Raw genomic sequence first — 15,591 nt, 5'->3', positions numbered from 1 at the left:
CAGCCGATAGGAGAAAATCCCTGATAGCCCCAAGCTGAGCTCTAACTCTTCAAACACAACAGTGTGCCCATTCCTTTCTTCCCTGTCTTGGTTCACAGAGGATTTGAGGTGGCTTGTAGGAAATAGACTATGATAGTTAAAATACAAACAGAACAGAAAACACTAAAATAAGGAAAACATAAGTAGGAATTGGAATTATAAACCGGCTAGAAACCTTAGACACAGATCAATAGGATGCCAGTTCCTATACAGATTTCCAAAGTTAGGCTAGAAATATGGTTCTCTTCTTCCTAATCAAGGGAAAAATGGAAACATAATAAATTAAAAGTCCTCATTATCACATGAAAACATGCTTCACAAAGAGTGGAACAGATTACTTTACATTTTTATGTGAAATGCATTGACATGTTTCATATGACTTTTTCGTGAAGTATCTTCCAATGAAAGGATAAAATTCCAAAATATGACTCTAAGAAGGCCGGTGTAGGGAGCACTGTTGTGGTGTCCCAAATACTAGCCACAGAGGAATGGTTAGACCACATGCTCTCCCCTGACTGCCTTCGATTCCCTCCCCTCTACAGGACTGACATGGAGCAAAGTAGGGACTGTGGATGGTTTGCGGTTGTATGGGTCCTCAAGGGCAAAAACACAAAGTTGGGTAAATAGAGGTGGTTTCTAACTCATTCAGTGACAAAATCTGATCTGACTCCACGCTAGCTAGCTATTCTTAGTCTTTTCTCACAGTGTAAATATTCATTTATTTTACTGCACCTGTTGAGTAGAGACTGCTGGCCCAACCCAGATGGGGGTGTTACCTAATTTATGCAATATACACCAGATTGCCTTTCTAACACTTAAAAACACTCCTAAGTTCCAAAGCCCATCTGGCCCCAAAGATTTTGGAGAAAGGCACTGTGGATAAACCCCAAAGTACAGGTCCTCTATGGTATAAGCTTAAAGAATGTCTACGTACCTCAAACATTCAGTGAGCTGATGGGGAAGTGAACTATTTGTGTACATTGAAAAGCCAAATTAGTAAGCAATCAGCCCTTCTCCAAAATCACAGGGACCGTGGCCAGTGTGACTTAGTCCAGGTATCCCCTCTCATCCAGGCCCTGGGACCCCTACATGCCTGGGCCACATTTGGTATTTTCCGGAAGGCCAAGATTCACTACCGTGGCTTGGGGTGGTTGTGTCATAGACAGCAGTCATCCCTGTTTCAATGGCATATGTGAATGTGTGTGTGTGTGTGTGTGTGTGTGTGTGTGTGAGCAATCATACATATGAATGATTTTGAGCCTAGAAATCAATGCTTCAAAAGTATTTTTATTACACATACAAGTCCATATGTTGGAGTGCTGGGAACATTTCTCATAGCTGCTCTCCCTTGTTGGAAAGCAGAGAAAGGACCCCACCGGGGTCCTCAACACTGGCCGGCTGCACAGTAGAATCCCCTGGGGAGCTTTAAAACACACTCCTGCCTGGGTCTCACCACCCCCGCCCCTTCGGGAAGGTCAATTTAATTGGTCTAAAGACGATCTAAGCATCCAGCACTCTCACCGACGAAAAAAGAGCTCAATGATATAAATGATCAGACTTCTCTGAAAGCCTGATTCAGTAGATAGGGGTTGCACTAGACACGTTTTAGTGGGCCCCAAAGCGGGCCACTGGGGCTCCGTGCAGACGGATCCCCTCGGAGAAATAGCGTATTAAAGGAAAGGCAAGTCAGCTTCGACTCTTGTGTCCATTCCAACCAGTTAGCAGTAACTAGAGAGCTGTCTGCAAAGGATCCCGAGGCAGACGTCCAGCTCCGTGGAGAAAGGTGCCGCGATCGATTAGCAATGTCTGCCACACACCACGGAAGAGGGCCCACGGGCACGCTTGCCACACATGCGCAGTCTTTCCAGAGAGCCGTGGGCATCGCTGCTCCTACCGTCCAGGCCCCACGTCATCACTACTCTGCTGTGGGGCAAGGCTCCCAGATGCCTGGAGCGGGGAGAGATACAGTTCCCTGCCCACAGCCCTACCTACGTGTCTTCCCGAGCCCTGGGTTTATCTCTGCTTGCTGAAGAGGCTCCTGAAGGCGTTGTTGTAGTTCTTGTTAAACGCTGTGTAAATCAGGGGGTTAAAGAAAGAATTGGAGTAGCCAAGCCACAAGAATATGCTTTTCCAGATCGGGGGCAGGCTGCAGGCACAGAGGGGGCTGATGAGCTCCGCCAGGAAGAAGGGGATCCAGCACAGTACAAACACGCCGATGAGAATGCCCACCATCACGGCGGCCCGCTTCTCCTTCTGCTCCCGCCACGAGTCCCCGCTCATCTGAAAGGCCACCACCGGGCGCCGCGCCGTGAACACCATCTCCGCCTGGTGAGGGGCCTCCTTCACCTTGGAACAAAGGAAACGTGCGGTTAACACACGAAACCTGACGCTGGATGATAAAGCGGCATGGGGCTGCTCCCGCGTGGCCAACACCTCTCCGGCAGCCTCGTTCAAGATGGGCTTACACCGGGGCACCTGGGTGGCTCGGTGGGTTAAGCCTCTGCCTTTGGCCCAGGTCATGATCCTGGGGTCCTGGGATCGAGCCCCGCGTCTGGCTCTCTGTTCAGTGGGGAGCCCGCTTCCCTTCCTCTCTCTCTGCCTGCCTCTCTGCCTGCTTGTGATTTCTGTCTGTCAAATAAATGAATAAAATCTTTAAAAAAAAAAAAAAAGAGAGAGAGAGAGAGAGATGGGCTTACACCATAATCCAAACAAAATGTTCCATGAAAATGTTCCTGAAACTGTAGGTTAAAATAAGCCCCGAAGGAGGCGGGGAGAAAGGCCTGGGTGGTTCATTCGGTTAAGCCTCTGCCTTCAGCTCAGGTCATGATCTCAACGTCCTGGGATGGAATCCCACACCCGGCTCCCTGCTCCAGGGACAGCCTGCTTCTTCCTCTCCCTTTCCCTCTGCCTGCCACTCTGCCTACTTGTGCTCTCTATCTCTCTGTCAAATAAATAAATAAAATCTTAAAAAAAAAAAAAAAGCCCTGAAGCTTCTTCCTGGAGTGAGAGTGGTGATGCCCACATTGTTGGATAATAAGATACAAAAAGGGAGAGAGGCAGATAAGAGCAGGAGCCTCAGTGTCAGACTCTGGCTGGAGTTCCAGCTCCAGTGTCCAAACCTGCTACTCCATCTGTGAAACTGGGTGACAAAGTCCTCTCCCCCCCATCATAAGGCCACTGTGGAGGTGAACTGGGAATGTGCTGGATGCCCAGAGCAACCCCTGGCACATGCCCCCATTGGATACTCATGGAGTGGGCTGGGGGCTGGGACTAGGACCCCAAAGTGAACAGATCCCAGCCCAGCCATGAAGTTCAAAGCTGGAGAGGCAGCCTAAAAACACCAATACTGCAAGAAATTATACAACAATGTGCTAAATGGATTCCGTTTAGATTCTGCAGTCCGTACTGCCTGGCTTTAAAACGACAACTGTTGGGACGCCTGGGTGGCTCAGTTGGTTAAGCAGCTGCCTTCGGCTCAGGTCATGATCCCAGCGTCCTGGGATTGAGTCCCGCATCGGGCTCCTTGCTCAGCAGGGAGCCTGCTTCTCCCTCTGCCTCTGCCTGCCATTCTGTCTGCCTGTGCTCGCTCTCTCTCCCTCTCTCTCTGACAAATAAATAAAATCTTTAAAAAAAAAAAAACACGACAACTGTAAATGCCTTTGCGGTAATAACTCCCATTGAAGGAGCCTGTGGCACATGGTCCACCCTGTCACCCCCATCCTTTGGTCCACTCCTGTTCACCTCTCAGGTCCACCAGCCCTCTCAGAGTGGCCTCTCTGATGCTATGAACTCAAACACATCTCCCAGTTTGGTACCCCTTTCTCCTCTTCTGTAGAGATCTGTGCAATTCTGGCAATTACACCTGCTCCCCCACCCTGGGCCAAGCTGAACCAGGGCTGGGACTGTGTCTTCCTTGTACACGCACCTCTCCGGCAGCAGCATCTGGTGCCTGGCCTGAGCTCAGGAAACAGTTGGTGAATGAGCCAGAGATCATGACAACACAACAGTCCGCACCTGCGTTTCCCTCCTCCCCGGGTGCTGCCAGCCGTGGCCACAGATGCTGGTGGCACAGGGGGCCAAGAGGCTCCCAGACTGGCATGCACACAACTGGGAGCAGCTGGCAGAACAGCCCCACGACCATGGAGAGCCACACGGGACCGCAGCACACACACCTGCATCTCTCACTGGGTCAGGACGGCCAAAGCCAAAAGGCAGAGGAGCCCCCAGGTGGCCTGACCTCAGCACCACCTTCGAATTCAGTGTCTTCTGCTTTCCCCCCCACAGCCCCCATCTCCTCCAGTTGGAAATTCACTACATCAGCCTAAAAACAGATCACAGTCATGTGACAAAGTAGAGTTCTCTCCTTTGCCAGCGCAACACCTGGTCTCCTCCCACCTGCCCCTTGGAAGTCAACAATGACAAGGCAAGGGAAGCCAGCAAGGGAACAGACAGCACTTACCTCTCCCCACTCTGTACCCCCATAGAGGCCAGCCAGAGCCCCTCTGATGGGCCATTCCAAGGTTTGCCGGACCCCCATGGGCAGGTGTGAGACCCACGTCCTCATCCCCCTTATGAAGAGACTGTGCTGACCTAGTCCCTCATAGTGGACCATCCTCAAGTCATCAAACAAGTCTCATCCACAAAAAGGTGCCATCCTGAAACCACCTCATGAATACTGAGCGATGTCGTGGGGAGGGAGCAATGTTATCAGCGCAGGAGCGGAAGTGGAAGGTGGCGAGTTTGTTTTCCTCCCTACGGGCTCAGAAATGGGCACTTTTCCAACAGACCTAAATGGCTTCCCAGGCACATGAGTCCCTTCCCAGGGTAAGGGAAATTCCAAATCTTTATTATGCTATTGAGGCAAAGAAATGGGGTGACTTCGGTTCCAAAGGGCTCCTGAGAGAAGAGGAAACAGAAAAGGCAAGTTCACTGAATAAGTCGGTTTAAAGGACCAGGCCTCCAGCACTGCGACGTCAGCAGAACCCAGCTTTGCTCCTCCACAGCATCTGTTTGCTAGAGCCTGCTACACCCCGTGCAGAGGGAGATGCCCGAAGAGTGTGCAATCTTTCTAGAAACGGCTTTGAAGAGACTGAGTCAACCTGGGATGATGATTCCAGCTTGCAAGGAGACTGACTAGCTTGACTTTTGTCATCTGAAATGTGATATCCAATAGAAAGCCAAAAGAGGCTAAAAACATCCCGGAGAGGTTATCATAAAGCAGACACTATGCTAAAGGTTTGGAAGGGATGACTTGAATTCATTCTTGCATCCAACTTATTATCTCCATTTATTATTATTATCTCCATTTTAGAGTTGAGAAAACACTCTGGGTAGCTAAATACCTTGTCCAAGATCACCCAGTTGCCAATGGTAAGAGCTGAAGTCAAATGGGAGTATTTTGAACTGGAGACCACACTCTCAAACCCTACCTGTTCTGCACCTTTAGTAAAGGTGATTGATCTGGATGGGTTCCAAAAGAATCTATTTTTTTCTTTTATTTTTTAAAAAGATTGTATTTATTTGTTTGAGAGACTGAGAGAGCATGAGTGGGATGAGGGGCAGAGGGAGAAGCAGACTCCTCGCTGAGCAACAAGTCCAATGCGGGGCTCAATCCCAAGACCCCAAGATCATGACCTGAGCTGAAGGCAGACGCTTAACCAACTGAGCCACCTAGATGCCACAATAGAATCTACTTTAAGAATATATATGCTTTGGGGCACCTGGGTGGCTCAGTGGGTTGATGCCTCTGCCTTCGGCTCAGGTCATGATCCCAGGGTCCTGGGATCGAGCCCTGCATTGGGCTTTCTGCTCAGTGGGGAACCTGCTTCCCCCTCTCTCTCTGCCTGCCTGTCTGCCTACTTGTGATCTCTGTCTGTCAAATAAATAAATAAATAAATCTTAAAAAAAAAAAAAAAAAGAATATATATGCTTGGGGTGCCTGGGTGGCTCAGTGGGTTGGGCCTCTGCCTTCAGCTCAGGTCATGATCTCGGGGTCCTGGGGTCGAGCCCTGCATTGGGCTTTCTGCTCAGTGGGGAACCTGCTTCCCCCGCTCTCTCTGCCTGCCTGTCTGCCTACTTGTGATCTCTCTCTCTCTGCGTCAAATAAATAAATAAAATCTTTTTTAGAAAAGAATATATATGCTTGAAAGAAGACATCCAGATGGCCAACAGACACATGAAAAAGTGCTCAACATCGCTCGGCATCAGGGACATACAAATCAAAACCACAGTGAGATACCACCTCACACCAGTCAGAACAGCTAAAGTTAACAAGTCACGATAGATGTTGGCAAGGATGTGGAGAAAGGGGAACCCTCCTACACTGTTGGTGGGAATGCAAGCTGGTGTAGCCACTTTGAAAAACAGCATGGAGGTTCCTCAAAAAGTTGAAAGTAGAGCTATCCTATGACCCATCAATCGCACTACTGAGTATTTACCATAAAGATACGAATGTAGGGATGCGAAGGGGCAAGTGCACCCGAATGTTTATAGCAACAATGTCCACAAAGCCAAACTATGGAAAGAACCTAGACGTCCATCAACAGATGAATGGATCAAGAAGCGCCCAATAAAAATAATTTTAAAAAAGAATATATATGCTTGAGGAGCGCCTGGGTGTCTCAGTGGGTTAAGCCGCTGCCTTCGGCTCAGGTCATGATCCCAGGTCCTGGGTTCAAGCCCCACATCGGACTTTCTGCTCAGCAGGGAGCCTGCTTCCTCCTCTCTCTCTGCCTGCCTCTCTGCCTACTTGTGATTTCTCTCTGTCAAATAAATAAATAAAATCTTTTAAAAAAAAAAAAGAATATATATGCTTGAGATTTCTTCAGTATGGACATGTATGGCTTCCTGGTGATTTCTAGGGTCTCTGGCCACCAGCTCTGAACTTCTCCATCTCTCCTTGTAGGTCTTCTCTCCCCTCACGTCTTCACCCCGACCTCCCTCTGCACGTCTATCTAAACATAAAGCCTGACCATTCAGGCTTTAAGGGGCCTCTGACCTCCAGTTAGAAACCTCCCTTAATCTGCAGGGAAGAGTACAGGCTGTTGGAGGCACACAACCAGTAGGACCTGGCCCTTTTGGGTCCTGCTATTAACGGAAAAGGGCTCTGAATACACAGAAGTTTGGAGACACCAAATGCCATGGCCAAGGCCACACAAGACGGGAAAAGCAGAACGAAGGTGCCTGCCTGCTCCATCTGGTTCTGGAGCTGTATGGCCTCTCTCTGCCAATACTGAGATGGGGCCCTCAAAGATGAGTGTACCTTTACATTTCATAGAAACTGAGGCTTTTTCATATGAAATTAATTAAGGACCAAATCTGCCAGACACTATATGCTTAGACACTTATTAACCACCTACTTTGTGTATGGGGACTCCGTAGTAGAATTTTCCATCAAGTCCCAGTTTGAAATATCCTGTTTCACTATTCCCACCAGGACTCTGGGGCCAGGGAAAAGATTCTGAATTGCTCAGAATGCTGTGTCACCACCAACAGGCCAGGACGGCAGGGACGATGAGTGTCCTATCCCCTGAAGAATCCCTAGCACTTAGTATCACATATGGTATACAGTAAAATCAGTAAAAATCTATTGAATTGGGTGATATTTGGGAGAGATGATTCTTTTGCAGGTCTCTTGCATTTGTGCACATTTTGCTAGCAAAGATCCAGGGTTAGACTGGCTTATTGAGGATGTTTGTAAAGCAAACAACCGTGGAAGACAGAGATAGTGTCTCCCCATGGAAAAGCACACAGCTTGGCTTGCGGCCCTGTATAAAAGATTCAGGTTTCCAGAGAACAGAAGGCAGGTTTATTTATGGTCCGACACTGGGCAATATAGATTTGAGATCTCTCCTCTAGAAGTTTCTCTGCCATGATTTTGGACTTCAGTATTCTACTGAGAAGCTCAACCTTCTCCAAGAACTACACAGATTTGAGAAGTAGATCATTGCAAGACACACGGTTCCCGTGCCATACTTGCCTACCCCCACCACCTGTTTCCTCTCCCTCTCCACTCTTCCCCAACAATCCAATCAGAGAGAAAAGAGAAATGGAAGTAGAGGTAAAGAGACAGAATGAACATAACGATGTAAGGGGAACAGCAAGAGAGAAGTTTATAGAGACTAGAAGGCCAGAAGCATTTCTGAAGGTGTAGAGGAAACATTCCTCGACACATCCAAGTACTTCTGGAAACTTGCAGGCTCTTAGGGGCCAATCTTAAAAGAATCAAGCCATAAACCAGATTTTTTTATTACCACTGATACAATTTGATTCATAAAATGTACTTTCCTAAAGTTAAAATAAGCTTGCAGTCTGGCATGAGAATGTGTTTGAGCCCACAGTTCTTTTAATAGATGGAATCAGAACGAGGGTGGTGATTTTCCACCACTCTTCCCGTACCCAAGCTCTGACAAGCCCACAGGCCCACCAGTAGCTTAGTCTTCGGGGTGGTCCAAATGACAACTAAACATTGGACAAGTGACAAAAACATATGGGCTCTGTACAGATTTCAGGTCACTCAAGGCTTATGTGCTATATGCTTACAACACAAAAAGTTATTTATGCTAATACACAGAGTTAGCTTAGCTAGGCAAGTATTTATAATGCAACATTATCTAACACTCAGATCCAAGTTGTCACAAACCCTACAGTTCAGTATTACACATCTATTTTGTCCTTTACTGTGTGCAAAGTGCTTTCCCATTATACTGTTCAGTCTCTCAGGACCATTCATTGTATTCTGGACCAACTTCTAGCAGAGTAACTATAAGACTTTATTGAATTTTTAATTCTATAGTTGTGGTCTACTAAAATTAATTCCTGGAGAACAGAGACCCTGCTCACTCATTCTTTGAAACTTCAGAGGCTGCTACATTGCCTGATCTGCAGGTCAGTAACAGTCAATCAAGTAATTCTGAGCACCATCTGTGTGTCTTATGGCAGTGGCTTTAAAATCTGTCCACAAGTTCACTGATACTTTTCCAAAGGTGGAGCCTAATTCCCCTTCCCTTGGGTGTGGGCTGCAGTTGGTGACTCACTTCTAGTGAATAGACTATAGGGAAAGAGATCTCATGTAACTTCTGAGACCAGTTTGTAAAAGGCATTTGCAGTTTCCTCCTTGCTGTGCTCTCCAGGAAGAAGGGAAGTCAGCCGCCATGTTGTGACAACACCCAAGCAGCCCTGGGGAGGCCTCCTGCTAACAGCCATGTGAGTCAGCCATCATGGAAGCAGTCTCCAGCTCCAGTCAAGCCTTCAAATGACCACTGCCCCACCCGACATTTTGGCTACAACCGCATGAGATCTGGGGCCCAGAAGAGCAAAGCCATTCCCATGTCTGGCCCACCGGAAACTGTGGGTTAATACGTGTTTGTTGTTTTACACCACTAAGCTTTGGGCTAGTTTGTTACACAAGCGAGAAGTAACTCCCCTATGTAGGATGGTGAGTAATAGTAGCAATAAGAATAAAATCATAATTCACTATTTATAACTTACAAGAGGAATTGTAAAGAATAATAACGAAGATGCTGCAGCAGCTTGCATTCATGGTTTGCTATTTTCGATACCCCGTATACACCATTAACTCTTTTACTCATCACAAGAATATTACAAGCAGGTGGCCATTTTACTTCCATTTTACCTACGGGGAAACACAGGCTTAAATTAAGTCTCTTGGCTACAGTGCTAATAAGTGGCACAAAAAGAACTGATATCCAGGTCTCCTTGCTTCCAAATCCCCTGCTCTTAACCACTAGGCACACTGTCTACCACCACATGTTTACTGAGTGAGTGAGCGAGTGAGTGAAGGGTGTCGGCGTAATCACATTCACGAGCCCCAGGCGTCTCTGCCTCTGTGGGCCCCTGCCTCCATTAAAAAATATTAAAAATTATATTTTATGACCATATTATTATGAAGACTACTATAACCGAGGCTGGCTATATTATTATATATTCATTGCTCTTACATTCATTCTTCCCCTAATTTTAAAAGAAATTAAAATCAAACCATTTCCATGGGCCCCTAAAAGTACTGTGGCTACTGTGCCTAATGAATAATTAGGCCCTGCTCATGAACATTTGCACGGCAATCAAACAATTGAAAAAAAAAAAAGTTTTGAGGTCACATTTTAAAAGCCAAAGACATAATCTCCATTGATTTTGCTTTTTTCTTCTTCTCAATAGTAGAGGGCACAGGCCAGTGGAAAATAATCATGACCCGTGGGGGTCGTTTGGCAGGGTTGGGGGGCGCCCAAAACACACTCTATATGTGGTGCTCATTCTAGAAAGCTGAAGGAAAGGAGGGCAGGGTGCGCATGAACCCCGCCTCCTGAGTGCCTCTGTGCTCAGCTGTGGTCAGCTCTCCTGGGAGCATAGTTTTGAGACCCTGCTCCCATGATGCCCCACCTTGACTGGGATATGGCTGCCTCCTTCCTGTGAAGGTGAGGTTTCTGCGGGAGATGGAACGGTGCTCAGCAGTTAAGTCCCTGGAGGCAGACAGCATGGAGGAATGACAAAGTTAAGAACAGTGACCTCAGCTTCTCCACTCGATAACTCTGTGGTCGTAGCTGAACTGACTTTGCGGTGACTTAGTTTCATCAACTAGAAGATGAGGGCTGGTGGTAAAAACAGTATTCACCAAATTATCCACACGCTTCCCTGGATGTCCGGGGCTGGCCAAGGCTGAGGACAGAACTGACATGTGTCTACTTTAGGGGAAGGCAGCTAAAAGCTGCTATATTTCCATCCATCCCTTCCCCTCGCACAGCAACCTGGAAGCCAGTCATTCCAGACCACAGAGTGAGGTAATGGCAAGGGGTCCAGATCTATGAGTTGCTGCCAGGCAGAGAGCTCTGTGGGAGGGGACCCACCTTGAACTCTTGAGAGTGAGATAAGCTGTCCATTTGGGGGTTATGTGTGGCTGAACATGTCTTAGCTTATCCGGACTGATCGAGATGATAAGGCCAACACAGCTGGGTCATGGAAATGAAATGAGAAGTTGGAGGCAGAGCGTCCAACACAGTGTCTGGATGACAGGACTCACTTAGTAAACGTTGGAAAGTTCTACTTTCCAAAACTGCATTTTGTCCCCAGAGAATTAAATCACTGCCCAGGAACTGTGGCTCATCCCTTTCTGGTCGTATCTCAGTGTTGGGACCTGGCCACAGAATGGCAAAAAAATGAAGGATGTACACAGCCCCATTACCAGAGCCTTCAGACTCCATAAGTGCTTCTATCCCCCCACAGAAAACAGTACAGACACATTGCAGCACCTAAATTCAACTCATTTTCCCTAGAGTGTGGGAAATGGCAGCGAGGAGAGGGGAAGGTAGAGAGATAGTATTACGGGTATATTATTGTAAGTTTCCATTCAGGTGTCTTGTGTCCAGAAAGCTTGTAGATGCTGACTGAGCAGCATCCCCAGGCATCTGAGTGAGGGCTGCCCAAAGCCTAAGGAAGCAGGATGCTCTCTGATATCATCCCATCTACAATCTCAACATCATGTGACTCGAGAGTCCCAGCCATAGCTTAGATGGATACTGTGTTTTAGAGAAGAGAACTTGCCATCCAAAGCAGGGGAAGGGCTTGCCCTGGGTCCCACTGCCAGCAAATGGAAAATCACAGCACTGGCCCTGCCTCTCAGAGCTCTTTCTCTCCACCCATGGCCACCCCAGATTGGCCAGGTTCCTGTTAACTCCCTTCATGGTATCTATCACCTGCCTGAATGGGGGCTTTCAAAAATGAATGCCAAACTCAGGTTTGGCAAGCCTTTCTGGCAACCATTCCACCATGATTTCTCTAGGTGCACATTGGATTGATGTAGCTCTTCAAAGTCAGCCTACCTCTGCAATCAGACAGAAAAGCTATAATCATCCCAGGCATTTCCAAGGGACCTTTCAAAGAACATCATTAATTCTGAATAAAGCTCTCCCCTACCAACACTTTCCAATTATAGCCTTGACATTCCTATTTTATGCTACAAAATCCCTCTGCCATTTAATGAAGAGGAAAAAGCCTACTTTTTAAAACACATATGTTTGAGTAGCCTACGTATCTGAGTTAACTTTCCAAAATTAAAACAAAACTAACAACAGAAAACTTACTGTCCCTTACCCCCGGCCCCCTCCCACCAGCAGTCTTTCCTTGAGCCATGCACAGTGGTCTCCCCCTCCTCCTTCTTTTTCATGCTTTCGCTTCCCTTCTCGAAGTTTCAGTTATCTGTCATCAACCAAGGTCCAGAAGTAGACGATTCTCCTGAGTTCTCCAGGTCAGTGGTAGCCTAACATGACGTCACAATGCCTAGGCCATCACCCCGCTTCATCTCATCACGTGGGCATTTTATCATCTCACAGCATCACCAGAGGAAAGGTGAGTACAGTAAAATATTTTGAGAGAGATCACATTCACATAGTTTTTATTATAGTATATTATTATAATTGTTCTTTTTTATCATTAGGATTGTTGTTAACCTCTGTGTCTAATTTATAAATTAAACTCTATCTTAGGTAAGTATGTATGGGAAAAAAACCAGTATCTATGGTTCAGCGCTCTCTGCGGTTTTAGGCATCTTCTGGGGGTCTTGGAGGGTATGCCTGTGGACAAAGGGCAACTACTCTATTGTATTTGGGAAGGGACAAAAAAAAAATCCTCTTATTATTCTCCAGGACTCGGAGGCTGACCACCCCCCCCAAAAAAGGGAAAGTTTGGGGCTTCTAGGGTGAGGAGGCCAAAAGGCAGAAAGTTCCAGTTCTAAAGGAAATCAGAGAAGTTCTGCCAAATGCGTGTTCCTCTGTCTCATTCATTTCCAGGATTATGATCTGGACCAGTGCGGACCTTTGGGCAACACCCCGTTGATGCCTATTCCAGCCAGCTCTGCCCCTTCACCCGCGCCCCGGGGTGCCAGGCAGTGTGCTGGTTCCTCCCACACTCCATCTCGTGTGATCCTTCCTCACCAAGAACCCTCTGAAACAGGAATGAACTTGTTTAAAGATGTGGAAAAGAGGCCCGCAGAGATGAAGCAACTAGCCCCCATGTCCCAGGATGGGATTTGAATTGATGGTTCTCTCTCCTTCCAAAGTCGCTAGAGGAAAGCACTGAGGTTGGGGTAGTAAGAGGAAAGTTATACTTGGGCTAGATTTTACACTCACTTCCTCTCTGGCAGGGAGCTGGCAGGCAGAGTTCGAAATCCGTTTTTAGCTTGCAGAGGGTGGACCAGGGCACAGCGGAGAAGGAAACCCCGGGAATGTGGAACTCTGCAGGACACACTCCCAGCGCGCCGCAGTCTCGCTCTGTCTCCTCGGGACCAGGAAGTGGCCGGCTGCAGGAGTCATAGGGACACAGCCACCCCTGGAGAAATCACCAAGGGTGCGGCTCATGGGTCGTGCCCTCAACACTACCCGCAACGCTGCCCCTGCAAGCCCCCTTGGGCCGCGTGCACCCGCGGCCCCCGCAGCCCCCGCCAGGCCCTGTGCACGCTTGGTGAAACCCCTTCACCCGCGCGCCGGGTCCGCAAGCCCCCCGCCGCGTGCGCGCCCCTCAGTGCGCGCTCCGGGAGAGCGCAGGTGCGCAGGTGAGGCGCCCCTCAGTGCGCGCTCCGGGAGAGCAGATGACAAACTCCCCTTGCGCTCCCGGTGCGCGCCCCGAGGGTGCCATCTTCCGCCGCCAGCTCTCGCGGGGGCCAAGCCCTGACCTCCCCCTCGACCCCCTGTTCGGCGGCCCGCTCCTCACCTGCACGGGGGCGGGCAGCGGCAGCACGGCCCGGCGGCGGCGGCCGAAACGAAACTTGGCCGCCTTGTAGATCTTCCAGTAGACGAACAGCACCACGCCGAGCGGCAGGTAGAAGGCGCCGCAGGTGGAGAAGACGGCGTAGGAGGGCTCCTGGCTCACCTGGCAGCGCTGGCGCGGAGCATCGTACGCCTCACCCCAGCCGAAGAGCAGCGGCGCTAGGGCGATGAGCGCCGAGAGCGCCCAGGTGAGCGCGATCATGAGTGCCGAGGCGCGGCGGCGGGTGCGCAGCGTGTACTGCAGGTGGCGCGTGATGGTCCAGTAGCGGTCCAGGGCGATGGCCGCCACGTTCCAGATGCTGGCGGTGCAACACAACACGTCGAAGGAGATCCACACGTGGCACAGGCTCCGGCCCAACCGCCAGCGTCGCCCGGCCGATAACTCGCTCACCAGGCTCAGGGGCATCACCAGCGCCGCCACGAGCACGTCTGACACGGCCGTCGAGGCCACCAAATTGTGCGGCACACGATGGAAGGCGCGGACGCGCAGAATGGTGACCAGAACCAGCAGGTTCCACAGGAAAGTGGCCGCGATCAGCAGCACCAGCAGCGTCACCACCAGCACCGTGAAGACGGAGAAAGGCGGCTCGCGGCCCGGCAGGGCGGAATCGCCCGCGGTCGTCCATCCGACTACCCCGCTGGGGCTCGGGCCCATGCTGCAGGCTTCGGAGCCCAGGGGAAGGGCGACGCCGGTGGCGGCCACCGAGAGGTTAGCGGCTTCCATGGCGCGGCGCGGGATCCCGGCTTCCCGACAGGGGACACAAGCGCTCTTCCCGGGGCTCGCGTGGACCCGGCAGGTGCGGGCGTGGAAGGGGTCGCTGCGTGCCCCGGGAGGACGGGGGGCAGGTGTCCAGGTCACCCTACCCTGTCCCTCCTTGGTTCACAGCCCCCTTTTGGCTCGGAGCCCTCGTGGACTTCCTTTCCAGTGGAGGGAAAAAAGAGAGTGGGACCCCTCGGGAGTCCAGCTGGGCTCGGTGCGCCGAGCCCTCCCACCTCTCCGCGCCGTCCCCGGGGCAACGGGCTGTCACAGGGCTGGGAATCTGGGAGCGCCGCCGAGTGTCCGCGCGCAGGGGCGGGCTTGGAGAGGTGCTCCCACCCACAGCGGGCGGCCGCAGGGGCAGGGCTGCACCGGGGAGGGCGGGTGCTGAACACCAGGCAGGCCATCATGCCGCCGCCGCCGCGCGAGGCTCCCCACCTCCGCCCTGCGGAGAGAACCCTAACTGCGGCTGTCACCGGCGAAGGTTCAGGATCGCTCAGCCTTTCGGTAGCCGCCACCTCCGCGGACCCTTGGGATCCGCCTGGTGGCACGGTTTAACATCGAGAAACAGAGGCGCTCCCCGACCCCTCTCCCAGACGGAGGAGTTCTGGTCTCATGGAATCACTATCCCACGCATACCTGAAAGAGGAGGTTCGGGTAGTGAGGTACACAAAGGGAGAGACCTAAGGTCTCATCCATCCTTCACTTCTAGCTGGCAGGGGCTTCACGGTGCCTTGAGAAGTTCTCTCTGGCTCTGGGCAGGAAGAGCGCTGCCTCTAGGCAGTGTGGCAGAGGTCCCTGAGAGGTAGCTTTTAGAACCCATCCCCGCCATCCCTAACCCTGCCCCACCACATCCCCATCTGTCCTTCCCACCCCGCCCCCTTGTATTTGCTAACGTCTCTGACTATGTTACATATCTTCCAGGTCTTCAGATCAAGGTTAAGGCTGGGAATTATTTTTTGTTGACCCTCAGGCAAAGGCAGAAACAGATTGGAAGGGACAAAATCCCCCTAACCTTCT

General features: G+C 50.3%; 1 protein-coding gene across 1 annotated transcript; it reads right to left on the bottom strand.

The window, feature by feature from the left end:
* Positions 1-1,306: 1,306 nt before the first annotated feature.
* On the bottom strand, positions 1,307-14,662 carry LOC125095283 (5-hydroxytryptamine receptor 5B). Its single transcript, XM_047721536.1, has 2 exons — positions 13,759-14,662; positions 1,307-2,385 (listed from the first exon to the last, which is right to left on the bottom strand). Exons 1-2 carry the CDS (start codon positions 14,536-14,538, stop codon positions 2,053-2,055), a joined length of 1,113 nt encoding a protein of 370 aa, XP_047577492.1. The 5' UTR covers positions 14,539-14,662; the 3' UTR covers positions 1,307-2,052.
* Positions 14,663-15,591: the final 929 nt, after the last annotated feature.

The sequence above is a fragment of the Lutra lutra genome, chromosome 3, assembly GCF_902655055.1.
Source record: "Lutra lutra chromosome 3, mLutLut1.2, whole genome shotgun sequence".
NCBI lineage: Eukaryota > Metazoa > Chordata > Mammalia > Carnivora > Mustelidae > Lutra > Lutra lutra.
This window is presented reverse-complemented; position numbering and strand designations above follow the sequence as displayed.

Bases quoted from the DNA above. Each gene is read 5' to 3' on its own strand.
- LOC125095283 (XM_047721536.1), bottom strand. From the start codon at position 14,538: ATGGAAGCCGCTAACCTCTCGGTGGCCGCCACCGGCGTCGCCCTTCCC. The intron at 2,386-13,758 runs GTGAGGAGCGGG...CTTTGTTCCAAG, and splicing joins CGCTGCCCGCCCCCGTGCAG to GTGAAGGAGGCCCCTCACCA.